This window comes from Ylistrum balloti, unplaced genomic scaffold (assembly GCF_031769215.1).
Source record: "Ylistrum balloti isolate Yb309-2 unplaced genomic scaffold, AGI_CSIRO_Ybal_v1 Utg370278, whole genome shotgun sequence".
NCBI classification, from domain to species: Eukaryota; Metazoa; Mollusca; class Bivalvia; order Pectinida; family Pectinidae; genus Ylistrum; species Ylistrum balloti.
The window spans coordinates 212,074-235,653 of NW_026782214.1; the positions used below are offsets into that span (position 1 = coordinate 212,074).

A 23,580-nucleotide genomic window follows, 5' to 3' on the forward strand; every position below is an offset into this window, starting at 1 on the left:
ACTCTGGACTCCGAGGAACACTGAATTGCTAATGGAATGAAGAGTATTGTAGAGCGACGTATGGAGTGGTACAGTGCCAACGTCAGAAAGGCTTTATCAGAAGTCAACATGCCGCCGCTAAGCACATAACTCAAAAATGTCAAAAATGCTATCAACTTTGCCGAGACAAAGAATGGCCCAATTATAAGTCCACGTGTATAGCTGCTTTCTCTAACTCTGTGTATTTCAGAACTGAAAATAAAAACTTCCTGATCATTTTTTCTCATTTTCATCTACATTCGACATGTCAATGAAATGTTTTAAGTTGTCTCCCATTTTTTAACACTTATTGAATATCAGAAGATAATGGAAGAAATCTGTGAAAATAGAAACGCATGTTATCACTTACATTCATTTCCAATAAAATGATGAGGCAATATCTGATAGCAAAATGATTAAAGTTTATTGTATATTTATTGGTTTTATTCAATGATACAGACATACCATCATCAACACAAGTTACAGAGACACAAAACTTATCACTCATAGTTTGTGTGTACACAAGTTTTGTTAGTAGCAAATATCTACCACTTGTGCAAATACATAACATGTGATGCTCTACTGTACTCACAGGAGAGCAAGCTAAACCAACATCAATAAAGTGTTCACTTGCAAATGCCTTCCTTATATGAATACATTTCACAGTGTACATATATACATTATTTTAAATAAATTACCTAGAAGTTACAAAATTGGTTAATGGTAAAGCATTACCATTTAGTATCAATATATTTTGAAAGATGCAGTACTTATGATATACAGACTAACTCCTTTACTTTGTTAATGGCCGAAGAAGAGTATATATCAGATTGCAATATAGAAATCTTCATACTCTGTGTAAACTACAAAATTTGTTATGAAACCTCAGAAAGCAACCCACTTGAAAAGACTAGTACACATTCGTAACTTGTCATTATGGAAGAAAGCTCTTTTCTATTAAATTTTAAAAATTTTATATTGGCGTTTTGATAAAATGAGTGACTACAAAAATACATTTTTTATATATATATTAATACATTAGACCACTGCAAAAGTATTCATTATGTACTGTACTTAAAAAATAATAAATAATCAATTTAAATTAATAATTAATAAAGCAACCTCTAGCCAATTAGAGTTTCTGTAACAGTCAATCACTGTATGAACCAATGGGAGTTTCTGTAACAGTCAATCACTGTACTAACCAATGAAAGTTTCTGTAAGAGTCAATTACTGTACTAACCAATGAAAGTTTCTGTAAGAGTCAATTACTGTACTAACCAATGAAAGTTTCTGTAAGAGTCAATTGCTTTATTAACCAATGGGAGTTTCTGTAACAGTCAATCACTGTATGAACCAATGGGAGTTTCTGTAACAGTCAATCACTGTACTAACCAATTAGAGTTTCTGTAACAGTCAATTGCTTTATTAACCAATGGGAGTTTCTGTAACAGTCAATCACTGTATGAACCAATGGGAGTTTCTGTAACAGTCAATCACTGTACTAACCAATGAAAGTTTCTGTAACAGTCAATTACTGTACTAACCAATGGGAGATTCTGTAACAGTCAATCACTGTACTAACCAATGGGAGTTTCTTTAACAGTCAATCACTGTACTAACCAATGGGAGTTTCTGTAACAGTCAATTGCTTTATTAACCAATGGGAGTTTCTGTAACAGTCAATCACTGTATGAACCAATGGGAGTTTCTGTAACAGTCAATCACTGTACTAACCAATGAAAGTTTCTGTAACAGTCAATTACTGTACTAACCAATGGGAGTTTCTTTAACAGTCAATCACTGTACTAACCAATGGGAGTTTCTGTAACAGTCAATCACTGTACTAACCAATGGGAGTTTCTTTAACAGTCAATCACTGTACTAACCAATGGGAGTTTCTGTAACAGTCAATCACTGTACTAGCCAATGGGGGTTTCTGTAACAGTCAATCACTGTACTAGCCAATGGGAGTTTCTGTAACAGTTTCTTACTAACAGTCAATCACTGTCACTGTACTAACCAATGGGAGTTTCTGTAACAGTCAATCACTGTACTAGCCAATGGGGGTTTCTGTAACAGTCAATCACTGTACTAGCCAATGGGAGTTTCTGTAACAGTCAATCACTGTACTAACCAATGGGAGTTTCTGTAACAGTAAATTGCTGTACTAACCAATGGGAGTTTCTGTAACAGTCAATCACTGTACTAACCAATGGGAGTATTTGTAACAATTAATCACTGTACCAACCAATGAAAGTTTCTGTAACAATCAATTACTATACTAACCAATGGGAGTTTCTGTAACAATCAATTACTATACTAACCAATGGGAGTTTCTGTAACAGTCAATCACTGTACTAACCAATGGGAGTATTTGTAACAATTAATCACTGTACCAACCAATGAAAGTTTCTGTAACAATCAATTACTATACTAACCAATGAAAGTTTCTGTAACAATCAATTACTATACTAACCAATGGGAGTTTCTGTAACAGTCAATCACTGTACTAACCAATGGGGGTTTCTGTAACAGTCAATCACTGTACTAACCAATGGGAGTTTCTGTAACAGTCAATCACTGTACTAACCAATGGGAGTTTTTGTAACAGTAAATTGCTGTACTAACCAATGGGAGTTTCTGTAACAGTCAATCACTGTACTAACCAATTAGAGTTTTTGTAACAGTCAATCACTGTACTAACCAATGGGAGTTTCTGTAACAGTCAATCACTGTACTAACCAATGGGAGTATTTGTAACAATTAATCACTGTACCAACCAATGAAAGTTTCTGTAACAATCAATTACTATACTAACCAATGGGAGTTTCTGTAACAGTCAATCACTGTACTAACCAATGGGAGTATTTGTAACAATTAATCACTGTACCAACCAATGAAAGTTTCTGTAACAATCAATTACTATACTAACCAATGGGAATTTCTGTAACAGTCAATCACTGTACTAACCAATGGGAGTTTCTGTAACAGTCAATCACTGTACTAACCAATTAGAGTTTCTGTAACAGTCAATTGCTTTATTAACCAATGGGAGTTTCTGTAACAGTCAATCACTGTATGAACCAATTGGAGTTTCTGTAACAGTCAATCACTGTACTAACCAATGAAAGTTTCTGTAACAGTCAATCACTGTACTAACCAATGGGAGTTTCTGTAACAGTCAATCACTGTACTAACCAATGGGAGTTTCTGTAACAGTCAATCACTGTACTAACCAATTAGAGTTTCTGTAACAGTCAATCACTGTACTAACCAATGGGAGTTTCTGTAACAGTCAATCACTGTACTAACCAATTAGAGTTTCTTTAACAGTCAATCTGTTTCCATTATAAGTTGCCAGATAAAGAGTTGTCTACCAAATAACCTACTTGACTATTCTTTCTTTGACTTTGTTTCTTAATCAACAAACTTACATTTCAATTTTTCATATATTAGTATGGCAACTGCTCAATTAAAAAAAAAAGAAAAAAAGGAAATTAGATTTTTTTGTCCATGATGACAATATAGAGTTTAACAAAAGATGTAGATGATGGAAAGTCAGGTTTACATGTTTTGTCCAGCCAGGAAAGTCACCATCAGAAACATCAGAATATGGAGGTTTATAGAGTTTGACAATTAAAACTTTAAACTCTTGGTTACAGTCAATTACATGCTCAGTATGCTTTAAGAGAGGATATGGATACTAAACACTTTTATATGATGAAATATTGAGCAGTGAAAAAACAGTGATGAAATAAGATCAAACTTTTAATCATTCAGTTGAATAAACTGATATGAACATCTGTACCAGGCTGTTATACATCTAATGAAGTTGTACTTTATGACTTTCTAAATGAAACTCAAGTTCTTTTTTTGACCCTGCAACCACATATATAGTTTATAAGGGGCTATATTCTATCCCACAAAACTTGTGTTACTATTTCTGGCTAAATTTAACGAATAAATCAAATATATTTAAAGAAATAAATTTGTAAATGACATACACCTATACATGTGACTACAACATAATGTCAAAATATACACAACATAGCCTTTAACCCTTTGGAACCTCTCTAATGATTGGATACTGGAATATCTCCATATGAACAACAGCACACCCTTCACAATTAACATGGACATCAATACAGCTGTATAATTTACACTACCCCTTTATAGCGACACCTAAATATAATCACTATAAGTAAAAATAGATATCTTTTTCTGATCAATATGAATTTTTCCCCGCGATCAATATGAAATATTTCTTTCTGATCAATAAAGATATTTATCTTTCTGACCAACATGAAATTTTTTTTCTTCTGATCAATGTAAGATATTTCACTTTCTGATCAACATGAAGTATTTCTCTTCCTGATCAATATGAAATGATCATTATGAAATATTTCTCTTCCTGATCAATATGAAATGATCAATATGAAATATTTCTCTTCCTGATCAATATGAAATATTTTCTCTTTCTGATCAATATGAAATATTTTCTCTTTCTGATCAATATGAAATATTTGATCAATATGAAATGATCAATATGAAATATTTCTCTTCTGATCAATATGAAATGATCAATATGAAATATTTCTTCTATCAATATGAAATGATCAATATGAAATATTTTCTCTTTCTGATCAATATGAAATATTTTCTCTTCCTGATCAATACAAAATATTTCTCTTTCTGATCAATATAAAAGAAGTTGTTGACATATTCAAGTTAAAGCAGAATGTGAGATTTAACTGAAGCATGTACTGATAACCAGGTAACAGCATGTTAACTTCATTGACATCAAAGCAGAACCAGATATCTGCGAGGAATATCTACAGAGGCAACAGGTTGTTGACTTCATTCAAGTCAAAACAGAACCAGATATCAACACCTGGAATATCTAATAAACCATCACACTTATTCCTTATTCAACATATGGTACACAAAGAATATTTCATCACATTTCAACTATTTTTCCTCTTTTGTGTCTCAGGCCATTAGAGTGAAAATAAAAGGTGGTCTAACATTTGATGAAAAAGCTGAAATATGTTGAGGGTGGGAGATTTATTACTTATTTCAACTGGATTTCAACTCTGACAAAAATGAACAGCTAAAAGCATGGAATGCAGAAACCTTAGTTAAATGTTTCCTGGTGTACAGTGTACCATAGCTGGAGTGAATACCCTTACTAGGGTGAATGTTTCCTGGTGTACAGTGTACCATAGCTGGAGGGAATACCCTTACTAGGGTGAATGTTTCCTGGTGTACAGTGTTCGAAAGCTGGAGGGAATACCCTTACTAGGGTGAATGTTTTCTGGTGTACAAGTGTTAGATATCTGGAGGGAATACCCTTTCTAGGGTGAATGTTTCCTGATGTACAGTGTACCATAGCTGGAGGGAATACCCTTACTAGGGTGAATGTTTTCTGGTGTACAGTGTTAGATAGCTGGAGGGAATACCCTTACTAGGGTGAATGTTTCCTGGTGTACAGTGTAAGATAGCTGGAGGGAATACCCTTACTAGGGTGAATGTTTCCTGGTGTACAGTGTTAGATAGCTGGAGGGAATACCCTTACTAGGGTGAATGTTTCCTGGTGTACAGTGTTAGATAGCTTGAGTGAATACCCTTACCAGGGTGAATGTTTCTTGGTGTACAGAGTCGGATAGCTGGAGTGAATACCCTTACTAGGGTGAATGTTTCCTGGTGTACAGTCTTAGATAGCTTGAGTGAATACCCTTACCAGGGTGAATGTTTCTTGGTGTACAGAGTCGGATAGCTGGAGTGAATACCCTTACCAGGGTGAATGTTTCCTGGTGTACGGTGTTAGATATCTGGAGGGAATACCCTTACTAGGGTGAATGTTTCCTGGTGTACAGTGTTAGATATCTGGAGGGAATACCCTTACTAGGGTGAATGTTTCCTGGTGTACAGTGTAAGATATCTGGAGGGAATACCCTTACTAGGGTGAATGTTTCCTGGTGTACAGTGTTAGATAGCTGGAGGGAATACCCTTACCAGGGTGAATGTTTCCTGGTGTACAGTGTTAGATATCTGGAGGGAATACCCTTACTAGGGTGAATGTTTCCTGGTGTACAGTGTTAGATAGCTGGAGGGAATACCCTTACCAGGGTGAATGTTTCCTGGTGTACGGTGTTAGATATCTGGAGGGAATACCCTTACCAGGGTGAATGTTTCCTGGTGTACAGTGTTAGATAGCTGGAGGGAATACCCTTACCAGGGTGAATGTTTCCTGGTGTACAGTGTTAGATATCTGGAGGGAATACCCTTAATACTAGGGTGAATGTTTCCTGGTGTACAGTGTAAGATAGCTGGAGGGAATACCCTTTCGAGGGTGAATGTTTCCTGGTGTACAGTGTTAGATAGCTGGAGGGAATACCCTTACTAGGGTGAATGTTTCCTGGTGTACAGTCTTACATTGCTTGAAGGAATATGCTTTCATAAGAGTAATTTCCTTACTTCTATAACCTTGTTCTTCATACGGCCCAGCTGAAGTCATAGATACAGACAAATAGCTTTGTATATTTTCAATAGATTTAGCATGATTGCAAGATTGTTTGATAGTTTTCAGACTATCATTACTTCTGAGTTCAATTGTTTATCTCATCTAGTGATAAAATTAAGTCATTCTATCTACAAATAACATATGAATGAATGTACCCACACATGGTCAGTGTAAAAGTCTGTTGGTCAGTCATGTGTAACACTTTAACATGTCATGGTGAAAAAGTTCTTTCAACAACCACATCTATTAAGTGACCTGTTTGGAATTTTCCATCATGTGCTTTCTGATCCCATTACAACAATGTTAAGATAAAAAACATTACAAAGGACTGTCACTCACAACAGATGCCTTCCTTACCAAGTAGAGGCTATAGTACATTTTATTTTCATTTTATCCATATTACTTTTAAACTCATCCTATTTTAGATATAAACATTTCATGTGTTTAGATTAAGATAGGGCAGAATTTAGATTAAAACACAATCACACATTTTCAGTTTTTGCAAACTGAAAGACAGAGAAGACATATTTATTTCCTTATAAATGTTTTTGCTTTTTAATTCAAGAAAGAAACACATCCTAAGTGATCATATAAGAAGTCATGCCTGTTAAAATTATAATGGTAATTTTCCCAAAATAATACAAAATATAATATCACATCCATCTTAGTTTTAGCCAATCAAAAGGCAGACTGATATGTTCTGCTGTGAAACACTACCATCTCCTTTAACTAGGTCCATGTATATCAAGTCTTGCATGTTGCTTGTCTTGATTAAATGTAATTAGCATAATATATTGTTCTCAACTAAAATAGTGCCATCTAATCCCTCACATATTTAGATAGTGAAAATTTGGTTGAAATGAAAAAGAATAAATTGAAGTGTAATTTATATGTCCATATTTGCTTCTTTTCCATATTTAGTACTATAGACTATCTGATAGCAGATCAACTACCAATAACTTCAAAATAATTCTATATAACCCAGCAATCAGCAGACATGTCTTAATCAACGACCCACCTGTATGTGTCATACTTTTAATATTCTTTGAAATTTGTGTCTTTTTCATTATGGGTCATGTTCGATTTCATTAAATTACATATACTTCATCATATTGGTACAATGAGATATCTTTCTTTACCTTAACATTCTTCTGAAACATCATGTTTTGTAATGATTTGTCTTTTTCATTTGTTATCAAGGTCATATCAAAGACCTGTACAATTTAATGCCAGTCAATAAAAGTGGGAGGTACAGGTTAAGAATTCTGATGTCAGTCTTTAGAGATGGTGCCCCAGAATTGACAGATTAGGAATTCTGATATCAGTCTTTAGAGATGGTGCCCCAGAATTGACAGATTAGGAATTCTGATATCAGTCTTTAGAGATGGTGCCCCAGAATTGACAGATTAGGAATTCTGATGTCAGTCTTTAGAGATGGTGCCCCAGAATTATGGATTTAATGTTTGTCTTTGTCAAGGGGCCTCTAAATGGAGTAAACAGGGGCTCACAATGAGGTATCTGATGCTGGGCTCAAAAAATGTTTCTTATTTTATTTACTCTTGTTTTCCATAAAATTTTACCAGGTGTAATATTAATTAGAAATTAATATTAAATAGTGCAGTTTTGAAGTAGGTGTAGGGTAAGCATACAGCAGCATAGCTAGAGATGACTTCACAGTGTTGATAGTTAATTTAAAGATATTTTCATAATCCATAGACATGAAAAAATTAAACATCATTCAGATTACAAGTTAAATTTTGAAAATTTCATTCTTTCAGTAATAGATTTTATTATGAACATGCTTTTAGTTTAATTTCAATTCCTAAACAACACCTTGAAAACTTTTATTTGATAGAAACAAATTATGAAACAATACCAAATCAAATCTTATCAACAATATGGTCAAACTAAACAATGCTTTGTACAATTAGGGTTTGGTAACTAAAATAACACTCAGGTAAGCTAACAAGGCATGGGTCAAGCTGAGCAGAGAAGTGACAAGCAAAATGAGTTAGAGTTAACAAAAAAAGTCTTGTTACATCAAAGCAATTGTCCAAACAAAGTGAGGTTTTTTTTTATCATATTAACCATTGATGAACAGGTTTAACTATAATTTTGCTAAAATTATTCACATTCATAACTTGTATTTTTAAAAACCATTCTAAAATTTGGACAATAATTTAGATTTGAAAAAGGCATGCAAACAACATGCATCATGCAGTAAACATACTTAAAGGATTAGATAATATTGAAAACTTTTGATAATGATTGGCAAAATAATCAACATGCTTAAGAAATAAGAAATCGTTTATATAAAAAATATACAACTAAAATCAAACACAATTTAAAAAAATAGGAAAAAATAATCAATGAAATACTTGCAGATATTACAATTTTTCATTTAATATTTTCATTTCTCATATTTAATTGGTAAACACATGTAATAACCATATTTGGATTGGTTCATGTATAATTCATGAAATTTATGAAGATTTTATTGACAGAAAATTTTACATGACTATCAGATTACCAAATGTATTTTATTTGACTTTCATTTATGACAATTTTTTTGGAATCAAAAATTAAAATAAGAAAAAAGAAACAAGGGGGGAAAAATAAGTCTTATCATCTGTTATGCCTAATATAATGAATATGTTTAAAGTGTTAAGTATCATTTCAACAATTACGTGCAGAAATAAAAGCAGTAATAATATTTTCATCATTTCCAAGAAAAAATTGAGTTTGAATTAATTGTACACACATATGGTTATATAATGTTGAGCCAAACACTCAGAATTTGTTTTTGTGCTCAATAATTTGAATTAATTTACATAAATAAAAGTCCTTTCAGTATGGTGACTACTTAAATTAACTTCCATCAATTAATGTTTTTGTTTGTATTCTGAATTTGTAATAAACAATTTTAATTAATTTGAGATTGATAAATTAGTCTAGACATATCTATATCTTAACAAACCTGTGGTATGCTAATTTTAAAATGTCAACGAGCCAATTTATCAACCACAATGATTAATAACTTTGATAGTAGAAAACTACCTAAATCAACAACTTCTGCAGACAGGGAAATTTATCTAAAATTTGAATGTTTAAACTCTTCCTTTAAAAAAAAAAAAAAAATGCATCTAAATTTTAATAAATATTAAAATCGGTCAAAAGCTTAATACTTTCATCTTTCTTCTACTTGAAATTTAAGTGAATACGACCTCAAAACAGTAACAATGCACATGATGTTTGTAATTAGGATATCTGTAAATTTTGATCATGAATTTGTCCTGGAAGTGTAATGTTTAAGCAGGCTTATATTATTTAGTGCAATGAAATAAACAAAAAATAAATAAATTCCTCTAGATTTAGTACTCTAAGTTTGCGTGTATCTTGCCACTGTAATTTGACCTGATATGGACAATATGAGGTCTCATTAGATTTTTCTCTGTAATTGAATTCTACCAAAGATCTGGATTTATGCACACTGGTTATGAAAATTTTTTTTTCAATCTTGCATGCACTCTTAAATTCATATGTCCATGAACATTTTAAATTTGTATAAGTAGATTTATTGAGCTATATTAATCCTTGAAGTCAAGCGTCCAGGAAGTATTAATCACAAAATTGAGCCCCATGAAAATATATGATTTTACAATAGACAGAAGAAAATATCTTTAATCGTTTTTATCTTCAAAGTAAAGATTTACAAACTTTATCAAGCAAATTTCACATGTTTTAGAGTTCAATAATTCATTAAATTTCCAATGTTACTTTCTGTTTTGTACTTTCTTGTAAATTTTTCTTTTTATCATGTCATTAAATTGTCAACATTAGGTCACAGCACAATATCAATACACACAAATCTACATTAGCTTTGTCCACACCCATCCCTACTTTATTGATCACATCAAAATTTTGAAAATTGTGTCCTATTTAATTCCATTTTACTTTTTGTATTTTTTTTTTTTTTTTTTTTTTTTGTATTTTCTCTTTTTTAAAACATAATTTCATCTTAGTTGAGAAAATGTTTGAGAGTATTCACATGGAAAGGCATTTTTTATATTTTTCTTTTTAAATTTTGATAATTTCCAATTCATGCATCCCCCCAAAAATAGACATATACTGTTCCAATAGTTGCTTTGGACCAGTTTATTATGCTTTTTGGGGAGATGATACAGAAGTTACAAGGGAGAATTTGTCACGAGAACACTATGATTGATTAGAAGATATTGATATCTATTTCTGAATATTGATCACTTCGTGGCATTAAACAAAATATACAAATATGGTGTAGAAATAATTCAAATTCAAATCACTTTTAAATTCAATTTGATTCAACTATTTTATAAATAATTTTTACAAAGAAAGACTTCAATTTAATGTTTCATGGATATATCTCATATTTTCTTTCTTAAAGCATAAACCTCATGTTTGTCGGTACATACTTTAGATAAAAAGGTTTCTTTTTTTCAAATTGATAGTGTACTGAAGGGATAAACTGATTAACAGTCATAGTTTTTTAAATTTCATTTTCAAATTTAACCTAGATAGAGTTAATGTTTTCAGAAATGGCAGTAAAATACAGACCATGGTTAGAAGTCTTTCTTGGCTGTTTCATAAACTACAACATCATACAGGGAAACAAAAACAAAATATTCAAGGTTGCAAAAGATTCATCGATTTTATTGTCTGTCATCCAAAAAATATCATAAACCATTCATATATGTTTGTATTTTTAGAGATTGTGCTCTAAAATATAAATAATTTGAAACTTGCGAAAAATAATGTTAAAAATGAAAATAGTTGTGATCCGTCATTTAAATGTATGGAAATCTTTAGATCTAAAGTGGTACAATGGTAACACACCTATCTTTTCATTACAAGGCAGTATGTTGTCAACAGACCCTGTCCAATCAGTGAATTGACTTCTTTCCATGGTAAAGACTGATACTTAATACCATATTCATCTTGATGTCATATCCACTCTATTAGGGAACAGATTGATTTTAAACGTTAAGTGTACATGACTTTAGATTTACACCCTGAAGCTATAACATAAATACACATCCTAGATTTTAAAATGAAGCAAATAAATTTCTAATTTTTTTTTTCACAATTGAAAACAAATTTTAATTACTGATCACTTCATAATTACTTTATAAAAAAACAAAGAAGTATCTATATTCATCTCTAATGAATTTAACACAATATTTATGAAACTAAAAGTTTTAGACACCATGCAAAACTATGGAAGCATCTGAATAGAATTATTTTTACTTAGCATTATCTTGAGTTCATATTATGATTTCTAGTGAACAAGTGCATATCAGAGAAGACAGGAGCAATTTCACATGAAAGGAATATTTTTAATCATACCTTGTAAATAATATATACATACAATATAATCTATTAAAACTCCTGCAACCTTGTTTAACTATAACATTGTTTGTATTTCCTTTGATAATGTTTCAGTTTCAATAAGAAATATTAATATCAAATTAGAGTTATCATATTCTCCTGTGGACGAAAAATTGTATTTATGTCATAATTTTAAATTGAATATATTTCTAATTTGACACTTACTTGCGTAACTTGCTAACAAGTTCACCAAAAGGTTTCTCCCAGCAGTACATTTTAATCACTCGCATGCCAGTAATGATCTCATTCATAACTTTAACTCTTTCATCGGTGTGAATGGCAGTTTTGTGTCTATAAATCAAAGAAACACAAACATTCTTAAAAATAACTTCAAACACACTAATCATGCCAGCTGTGAAATTCTTTACAAGAATGTCATAATTATTTGACGTACTCATCAATTAAAAAACAAATAAGATTTAAAAATCATTTAAGAAATTGCACAAAACAAGTCATCCAAAGATCATATTGGGTGTGTGCAGCGAGTTTTGGAGAAGATTTGAATCATAACCATAATTATCACTTTCAAATTTTTCATTCATTATCTTAACGTGCTTTTTGACACTTTCATTGCCAATTGAAGTTATTCCAATATTACTTGACACAAGTGTTTTCACATCATTGCTTTGAATTGTAAATAAAAATCTCAGTTTTCACCCTGAAGTTATTCCAATATTACTTGACAATAGTGTTTTCACATCAATGCTTTGAATTATAAATAAAAATCTCAATTTTCACCCTGAAGTTATTCCAATATTACTTGACACAAGTGTTTCCACATCAATGCTTTGAATTATATATAAAAATCTCAATTTTCACCCTGAAGTTATTCCAATATTACTTGACGCAAGTGTTTTCACATCAATGCTTATATATAAAAATCTCAATTTTCACCCTGTTTTCCAAACCATAGTTCGTTTACCTGACCTACCATGTTTACCTGTATTTTCATCTATATATCCTGGCCTGTCATGTTCTCTACATAAGGACAGCTGCATGCTTTTAGTCTGTTGACCTACCTGAGCTTAGAGAAGAGCTTGCCCATCCAGCTCTGTACAGGAACCAGGAGTAACAGAACAACAAATCCTGCCAGTGTTGATGGGCCGAGCTCCTGCCAGAGAATGATTAGCACTGGTATTGCCTGGCAGGGCCCCACCCAAAGGTAATGCAGGAAAATGGCCGCCTGTCATAACAATTGTTAGTATTAACATGTGACACATGCATGTAAAAATCTGTGATAACTGGTCACATTTATATTATTACAATACCTGTCAAGATTTTTTAATGTTGCATTAATTTTTTATGTTCATATAATATCTATATCGAACACTCCTGACCAATAATAATCCAACAGGGCTGAGATCCCGACCAATAATAATCAAAGAGGGCCAAGATTCTGACCAATAATAATCCAACAGGGCCAAGATCCTGACCAATAATAATCAAAGAGGGCCAAGATTCTGACCAATAATAATCCAAGAGGGCCGAGATCCCGACCAATAATAATCAAAGAGGGCCAAGATTCTGACCAATAATAATCCAACAGGGCCAAGATCCTGACCAATAATAATCAAAGAGGGCCAAGATTCTGACCAATAATAATCAAAGAGGGCCAAGATTCTGACCAATAATAATCAAAGAGGGCCAAGATTCTGACCAATAATAATCCAAGAGGGCCGAGATCCTGACCAACAATAATCAAAGAGGGCCAAGATTCTGACCAATAATAATCCAAGAGGGCCGAGATCCAGACCAATTATAATCAAAGAGGGCCGTGATCCCGACCAATTATAATCCAAGAGGGCCGTGATCCTGACCAATTATAATCCAAGAGGGCCGTGATCCCGACCAATTATAATCAATGAGGGTAGAGATTCTGACCAATTATAATCAATGAGGGCAGAGATCCTGACCAATTATAATCAATGAGGGTAGAGATCCTGACCAATTATAATCAATGAGGGGAGATTCTGACCAATTATAATCAATGAGGGTAGAGATTCTGACCAATTATAATCAATGAGGGTAGAGATTCTGACCAATTATAATCAATGAGGGTAGAGATTCTGACCAATTATAATCAATGAGGGTAGAGATTCTGACCAATTATAATCAATGAGGGCAGAGATCCTGACCAATTATAATCAATGAGGGTAGAGATCCTGACCAATTATAATCAATGAGGGTAGAGATCCTGACCAATTATAATTCAAGAGGGCCGTGATCCTGACCAATTATAATCCAAGAGGGCCGAGATCCTGACCAATTATAATCAATGAGGGCAGAGATCCTGACCAATTATAATCCAAGAGGGCCGTGATCCTGACCAATTATAATCCAAGAGGGCCGAGATCCTGACCAATTATAATCAATGAGGGTAGAGATCCTGACCAATTATAATTCAAGAGGGCCGTGATCCTGACCAATTATAATCCAAGAGGGCCGAGATCCTGACCAATTATAATCAATGAGGGCAGAGATCCTGACCAATTATAATCCAAGAGGGCCGTGATCCTGACCAATTATAATCCAAGAGGGCCGAGATCCTGACCAATTATAATCAATGAGGGCAGAGATCCTGACCAATTATAATCCAAGAGGGCCGTGATCCTGACCAATTATAATCCAAGAGGGCCGAGATCCTGACCAATTATAATCAATGAGGGCAGAGATCCTGACCAATAATAATCAATGAGGGCAGAGATCCTGACCAATAATAATCCAAGAGGGCAGAGATCCCGACCAATTATAATCCAAGAGGGCCGTGATCCTGACCAATAATAATCAATGAGGGCAGAGATCCTGACCAATTATAATCCAAGGCGGCTCACAACCCTGACACTGTATCATCTTTATTGGCTTGATAGATTGACCCTTGCTCTCACATTTTTTTCTTTTTGTCTTCTCAAAGCAACAGGTCAGACCACAACTCACAGACAATAGACAGTTTAAACAGCTATTAACATTTGATGACAGGTTAAGAATCTTTCCACAATTTTTGCCACTTAAAATATAACTATTATTCACAATTAAAAAAAGATGACTCAACATAAAGACAATTATCATGATCATATTTATGATATAACTAACAGATTAAAGTCTGGCCAATTATTTACAGATTGGCTGACACAAAACATTCAATGTGCAACTAAAGACATGCATTTTTGCTGTGATTTTTAGTGAACAAGCGAAAATAAGCAAAAGGCCCACTGGGCCTTGCATCGCTCACATGGTATTCAATGTTCATCAGACATAGAATTGGTGTTAACAGCATAAATATATTGACATATACACCACTGGTATTCAAAATGGGCACCCCCAATCAATTTTAACCAATTTCCACAACAAAGAGCTTCTGATACTCAACGCTCAACCGTGACAGATATAACCTGGATTTTTACTAAATGCTAGTTCTTTTTTTCTCGAAATTTGTTGGACTTTGACCTTGAAACACCTTTCCAGCAATATGCTTTTCAGACCTTTGGTTAACCAGAAGAAATCTTTTAAAGGTTTCAAAAAATGAATCCGTGTAATCCATCTGACCTTCTCATCCCAGGAATTTATAAGCCAAATACTGTGCTTCTGGTCAAAAGCAGTTGTTTAAATGTTTTAACAAATATGACCCCTGTGACCTTGGACATGGATCAAGGTAATTTATTTTCACAAACTTTGAAGGGCTTCATCCTAAGAAACCTATGACCAAAATAACATGTTTCTGTGCCTTTTGGCTAGTCAGAAGAAGTTGTGATCTTGAGAATGGATTAAGGTCGTTTCTTTTCACAAACTTTATCAAGTTCCATCCTATGAACCAAATACCATGCTTCTGTGCCATTTGGTTTGTCAGAAGAAGTTGTTTAAATATATTTAACAAATCTGATCACTGTGACCTTGAACATGGATTAGTCAAGGTCATTTGTTTTCACAAACTTTGTCAGGCTTCATCCTAGCTACCCATATGCAAAATATCATGGAATTTTGTCTGCTGGTTATAGAGAAGAAGTTGTTTAAAGAGAAAAGTTGATGCTGTAATGATGCAACTGCGCAGTTGTATGACAATGATTGGAAGGTTCAGTCAAAATTCAACTTTGAAAAGGATATTTTATCACAAACAGATTGAGCATCGAAATATATTTACATACTCCAATGATCTCCATGTTAACAAAAATACAGACAACAGGTTGAATTAGACACAATAATGATAAAACTGTTTTCTGCAATTATCTTACAATATGCTTATCAATCATTAGTGATATAAATATCCTCTTTGTATTTCTATGTTGAGAATTGCAGAAAGAGCACATGATCTCATCTATTACATTGTAAATACTTATACTGATGTTGCCATTAGTGATAAGCTAAAAAGAACATGTTTACAAACTTTGAAAGACTGCTGATGAGTGTATTAATTTGTTAAGGATGAACAAACATAGGTGATGGCATTTATAACACAAATAAAAGTGATAATATAACAGCTGATCAATCATAGATTAATATGATATACACAACATGTATTTATATACTGTGAAATCATATATTTCATGGGACCTAATTAATTTTCTTGATTTAAAATTTATATATATTTCATGTGCACAGGATTTTGTGGATGAATGTAGTTCAATAATACACTTATATTACTTTAGTACTTTGTGGACATAATAATTTATGGAAGAAATGTACCCAGGATATAAAAAAGTTCTTTAAGAAAATTAATGATTGTATAATATATAAGTACATACTATACACACTGTCTTAATTGTATCAGAATTGATGCTTACTTTAGATATTATAAAAGTTTTTATTTTCTATCTGTTCAAACTTTCACGTATTTACTAAATGCTTTCATAGAAGTCATTAAATGGTCCATGGTTTTTCTATAAACTTCAATTTCTAGGATGTGATAATGAAAACATTCAATCATATATCAGAATCTATGTCTACTGTATGCCTTGACGAATGGCAGTAAGAAGTATATAGACGTTATGCTATGAGAATGTGAGATTGGTACATCATAAACTTTAAAACCGCCTTAAAATTTGCATTCTATAGATACAGTAATTTGAATTTAATTGGCAATAAGTATGTGATTTATCGCGTATGCGATAATACGTCACAATGTGAGTGTAGAGTATTTATAGAATAGGGTACTGGAATCATAGTACTTTAGGCCTAAAACATTGTCGTCCTGATGAAGCCAGGAGAGGCGAAACCGGTAGACGGTTGATAATAGACATCAAAACGCTACTCCGAAGCTGCTGTGATTGATACTCTGCACCTAAATAACATCTAGATTTACTTGGATCTTTACATGCTGACTTGGATTTTACATCTAATCTAATATTACATAGAATTAATGTTTTGTCACTCAGTGTTTCTTAAAATCTTGTAATAGAGTCAAAGTCAAGCAGAGTCTTGTTGAAAACTTTCCAAGCAAGTTAATAATGAAATATATTTTCCCAATAACCATGTGGTAATATATGATTTTGTTTTTAAGCCTTAATGATTTTACAACCCAATTCTATAGCTAAAGTAGAGTTATAATCACGTATACACTTTCTTTTATTCTTCATATCTGATTATCTGTGTTCTGATCAGATTGTAATAATAGACATCCTTGCACTGATAGTAGTCTATTCTTCAAAAACATTTCTATAATATGTTTCTATGATTGATCAATTGTTGGTTAATTTTGTGTTAGTCCCTAAAATTTTGAAAAACAAAGAAATCATTTCTAAATTTTTACCTCAACTTAGTAAACAATTTGCCCATTAAGCTTTGTGCAGGAATGAGCAGGACGAGGAGGCTGATTCCTCCAAGCGAAGAGGGTCCCATGAGTAGCCAAAGAATGATCAGGACTGCGATCACCTGACACGGACCGACCAATAGGAAGTGGAGGAATAAAACTGCCTGAAGGTCAGGACAAGGTCAGGTTTAATCAAAGGTAAACCTCTCTATAAGTTTGGACTATATGGCCATTAAAATTAAAGTAAGATTTACTGTTCTCTCCACCTTAACAAATATATCCATGATTTTATTATATTGTAAGACTTCCTTGTGTAACACAAGGGTTGACATGGAGGGTGGGATACACATATGCAAGGCAGCATGATATGAGAGAAATAATCATCCACATCCTTGTTGGTATAACACAGGAATGAAGGATTATGAAGTTAATAACACTCAAAAAGAATAGTGTTTGAAAAATTGAAATGATTTTGCCAATTTGGATCAAGATCCTCTAAAAAGATTCAACCAATCTTGACACTGTTGCCATGACAATATCTAGGTAAAATTGGTATATAAATAGATTTACTGGATAATTTCTTTTTGGTGACCAAATGTTAATGTTTTTCACTTTAAGAAGACTTGCCTTGATATGGAAGAGAAAAACTATATGACTAAATTATCCAAGATCAACTGTCGTTTAAAAACCTAGGAGAAACTAACAGTGAAATCTTTATTTAAAGAGCAAATGTATGATTGTGATTTTCCAAGTTAATCAAAGCTTTCTTAATGTGACTAGCAAATAAACTTTTACATAAACAGTTTTGATGGATATTAGCATCTTTAAGTTACCTCAAAACCAAAAAAAATTCTACTTTTCAGAATTTAATTTTCTCATATTTAAGCAGTAACCTTGATCTTGTTTGTCCTCAGTGATGTATCAGTTGAAACAAGTACTAATTAACTTTTCTGAAAGTATTTTATCTGGCCATTACAATCATATACATATTTTTAACTTCCGTTTAACCGGCCATATTTAATCGATAAAAAAATGATGCATCTACAGAGAAATGAACATGAAGTTTACTACGCACACAAAGTTACATCAAACTTAAGATGAATTGTCTTTATGACCAAACAATACTAAGAGAAGACACTGTAAACCAACATTCTTACATAGCTTCTGATTTTTCTTGATTTTAGTAATATGAAATTGTGGCACTTTACTTTTGCAAAGCCTGAACAACCATTGTAATATTTCATGTGCACAGCCTTCATTTCAGATTAGCCTGCCATCAGGCATGTGAGGGTCAGTCAGCCTGTTCAACAACTTATGACACTTCGTTACCAGCAAATACAGTACAACACTTCGATGAAATCATCAGTCTATAATTAACCTACAAATCAATTATATGTCACATGCATCTCTTAATTTAGCAATGTGAAGGACAATCACAGTCATTTAAAACTTGCATGGCATCAAACACAGTGCTGACCCAGTCACTAAATTCAAACCCAGCAGTGATCCTTAAGACCACACATGAACTTTCCATAATCAAAACACTCAAAGAAAAAAAACTGCCCTGACATAATATAAACAAAATGTTAACAAAACGTTCTATAGCTGTATGTAATGTACATCAATATTCAAGATATACTGTAGTCAGGTAGCTTTAATCAACAGAGTTCAACTATGAAAATCCACGCTTTCTTTCCCTGCTCCAACATGTGAAATTAATTTCTGTGAATTTAGTGAAATTTGTTCCAGAAAATTAAAACAAAATAATATTTGTTAACAGCAGTTTGATCTTGTTTTTGTTAATTCATTGAATTTAGATTTATAATCAAGAACTTGTGTAATTGTAATGATCTTAAACAGTAACCACACAGATTACCTCATGACATCACAGCTAAGAAAACTTCAGGAATGATATGGAAATTGTAACTCACTTGATCATATGAAAATAATACTTATTTTTTTACCCCATTTGATCTGGACATCTGAGAAACTCTCCACAAATTAGGATATATGCTTAAAGTTAATTAATTTGAAATGAGGTAAAATTTTGATTAGGATAAATACAACTTATTCAGTAGACAGATATAAGACTTTTGTATACTTACTGTATCAAACCTGTTCACATCATTTGACATTAGATTGACAATCTGACCAGTTGTGGTTTGACCCAAGGCTGTGTTACTTAATCGCAGTGACTGAAAAAATGAAGTTATATATCTAATTGTCTCGGTTTGCCACATTCACTAGAACAACAATGTTGAATCACACTGGGTTTCAGATTAGACAAATAAATATAATCAACATATTGTGTCCAGTGGGGTGTTGATTTAAACAGGTAAATATGATCAACAAAGTTAGTCCCTTCTGGTGTCAGATTAGAAAGGTAAATATAATTAACACATTTTGTCTCATGGGTTGTCAGTTAGACAGGTAAGTATGAATAACATTTTGTCTCATGGGGTGTCAGATTAGAAAGGTAAATATAATTGACATATTTTGTCTCCTGGGGTTTCAGATTAGACAGGTAAGTATGAATAAAATTTTGTCTCATGGGGTGTCAGATTAGACAGGTAAATATAAGTAACATATTTTTTGTCTCATGGGGTGTCAGATTAGACAGGTAAATATAATTGACATATTTTGTCTCATGGGGTGTCAGATTAGACAGGTAAGTATGAATAAAATTTTGTCTCATGGGGTGTCAGATTAGACAGGTAAATATAATTGACATATTTTGTCTCATGGGGTGTCAGATTAGACAGGTAAGTATGAATAAAATTTTGTCTCATGGGGTGTCAGATTAGACAGGTAAATATAATTGACATATTTTGTCTCATGGGGTGTCAGATTAGACAGGTAAGTATAATTGACATATTTTGTCTCATGGGGTGTCAGATTAGACAGGTAAGTATAATTGACATATTTTGTCTCATGGGGTGTCAGATTAGAAAGGTAAATATAATTGACATATTTTGTCTCATGGGGTGTCAGATTAGAAAGGTAAATATAATTGACATATTTTGTCTCCTGGGGTTTCAGATTAGACAGGTAAGTATGAATAAAATTTTGTCTCATGGGGTGTCAGATTAGACAGGTAAATATAAGTAACATATTTTTTGTCTCATGGGGTGTCAGATTAGACAGGTAAGTATGAATAACATTTTGTCTCATGGGGTGTCAGATTAGACAGGTAAATATAATTGACATATTTTGTCTCATGGGGTGTCAGATTAGACAGGTAAGTATGAATAAAATTTTGTCTCATGGGGTGTCAGATTAGACAGGTAAATATAATTGACATATTTTGTCTCATGGGGTGTCAGATTAGACAGGTAAGTATGAATAAAATTTTGTCTCATGGGGTGTCAGATTAGACAGGTAAATATAATTGACATATTTTGTCTCATGGGGTGTCAGATTAGACAGGTAAGTATAATTGACATATTTTGTCTCATGGGGTGTCAGATTAGACAGGTAAGTATAATTGACATATTTTGTCTCATGGGGTTTCAGATTAGACAAATATGATAAACACAATTTGTCTCATGGGATGTCAGACAGGTAAACACAATCAACAATGGTTTATCCCTGGCGATATCTGATTAGACATTACAATATGATCAACATATTTTGTCCCACAGGTGTCAGATTAGACAGGTAAATCATTTTTTCATAATCAACATATTTTGTCCATTGGGGTGTCAGATAAGACCAGAGAGTAACAAGGTAGACCGGTAAATATGATAAACATTTCTGTTCCATGGAGTGGGGGTCAAACATGTTTATGAATATGATGATGTCAAATAAGGCAAATGAACCTGATCAATTATTTGAAGTACAAGTTGTCAGATTAGAAAGGTTGATATGATCTTGTACCAGTGTCAGTTTACAAAGGTTTTAATAAATCTGTATATTTCTAAAATTTCAATAAAGTCTAAAGAAAAAAAAAAACACTGTTAATTGTGATGAATATTCTAGTATGATATTTTCAACTACTTCCAAATTAGACTTTTCAAAAGAAGACACAAATAATGCACAGAATGATAATCTACGTTTAGAAATCAGATTACAAAAAGAGAAGTTATATTTCATATACATCTTCAGCTCATAAGCAGTAGTAGAAAGTAAACTTCTTTTCACCTACCTTCCTATACAACAGAGAACAACAGGCAACTCTCATCTGCATTCCAATCCTCTGTACCCCGAAAAAGTAGGGATGATGAGATACGGCCAGCACAATGGCACACAGACTGACCCCCATGGCATAAAGGTAGGCATCTCTTTCACTGACTGTTGATTCAGGTGTAAAGTAACGTATCAGCTGGCCGAGCAGTAATGGTTGGACTACCTTTGTTCCTTCCTACAGAACAGATACCTTGACACTGAAGATTGTTGAATTTATACAAATCAGATACAAAAGTAAATCTAATCAATACACTGTACATTCAATCACATTCGACTTTGACAAAGTCCTCAAGGGCACATGCACATATGCATGTGATTGTAAAGACAGGTATAAGTTCACACACCAGTGAAAGAGTCTAACATGATTCTGAAGTAATCATAAATACAAGATTTAGGACAAACCATATCATAAAAGTTCATTGGTACATATAAGGACAAACCATATCATAAAAGTTAATTGGTACATATAAGACATATTGACAATCAGTCGCAAAAAAAAATTCTTATTACATTAATAAGACACCAATTAATAATAACATTTATTCTTATGGAATTTTAGGTATGGGAGGTATTTCAGTTTATGTTACAAAAAACCCTATGACAGCAATGAAGAATGCATTTATTTTCTATGAATATTGAACATGCAGTCTGTCAATTATGTAATGGATTAACGACATTGGAATATTTATATCTAATTTTAATCATTAATCTATTATTGGTTTATACTGTCGGATATATTGATGACATTTTGTCTTTAAATATTAAGAAATTTATTGATCGATGTATTGGCTACATCCATCATATATACCAAACAGCATTGGAAATGAAGGACTCAACAGACTCTTCTACATCAGCCACTTATCAAGATTTTTCCTTCAATGAAATCAACATGAACAGCTTTCCACAAAGCTATATGATAAGCATGATTTCAATTTCTCTATTGTGAATTTTCTATTTCTGAATAGCAACATTCCTGGATCCCCCAAATATGGTGTTTACATGTTGAGGTTGATTCGATGTTCAAGGGCCTGTTCCAATAATGACAATTTTTGTGCAAGAAGTCATCAACTGACGGACAAATTGGTAACACAGGGTTTCAAAAGATGCAGGTTGATGAAGTTTAACAATTGCCATAGTGATCTCATTGATAAATATTCTATTTCTTGGTGAGATATGAAGCTGGACACATTTGATTCCTGTTAGTTTGCCTGTTGGTTCTGTTGTTGTGTACCTTGTTCTCATTTGGGAATGCGATATTAATTTCTTGGATTGACCAAGACTTATGTGGTGGGTATTGTTGATGAAGCAGAAGATGCTTACTCTACTGAAACACTTAGTCTTATTCTCTTTGTACTTTTTCTACTTTTTCAGGAGTCTCCGTTTAAATCTCTCTCTTTTTTTCATTATTTTGCTCTAGTTTTATTGAATTTGAATTGAATGTTGACATGTTTATATTTTCTTCTTTGATTTTTTTTAACCAATTTCCTATCACTACCCACCCCACAACCTCTAACACTCAACTCCTCATCCAAAGATAATTAATCAATCTCTTGACCTTTTGAATTGAGAAGACATGTCTACTTGATAATGTTCACAAATTTCACCTTCTAAATACAAGAAAAAAGTTATATTTCACTTAGATCTTATCAAAATTAACAGTGAACAGGAAGTCCTGCTAGTGATAAAT

General features: G+C 32.8%; 1 protein-coding gene across 2 annotated transcripts in view; it reads right to left on the minus strand.

Annotated features, from left to right (window-relative positions):
- The window catches only part of LOC132552769 (ATP-binding cassette sub-family C member 4-like), a 117,074-nt gene that overhangs the window by 77,937 nt on the left and 15,557 nt on the right, over window positions 1–23,580 (minus strand). For both annotated transcript variants that reach the window (XM_060216957.1, XM_060216958.1), the window contains exons 4-7: window positions 21,853–22,068; window positions 19,814–19,903; window positions 12,988–13,151; window positions 12,134–12,259 (exon numbers count right to left, since the gene is read on the minus strand). In XM_060216957.1, coding sequence (XP_060072940.1) covers window positions 12,134–12,259; window positions 12,988–13,151; window positions 19,814–19,903; window positions 21,853–22,068 — 596 coding nt within the window. The remainder of the gene's footprint in view (window positions 1–12,133; window positions 12,260–12,987; window positions 13,152–19,813; window positions 19,904–21,852; window positions 22,069–23,580) is intronic.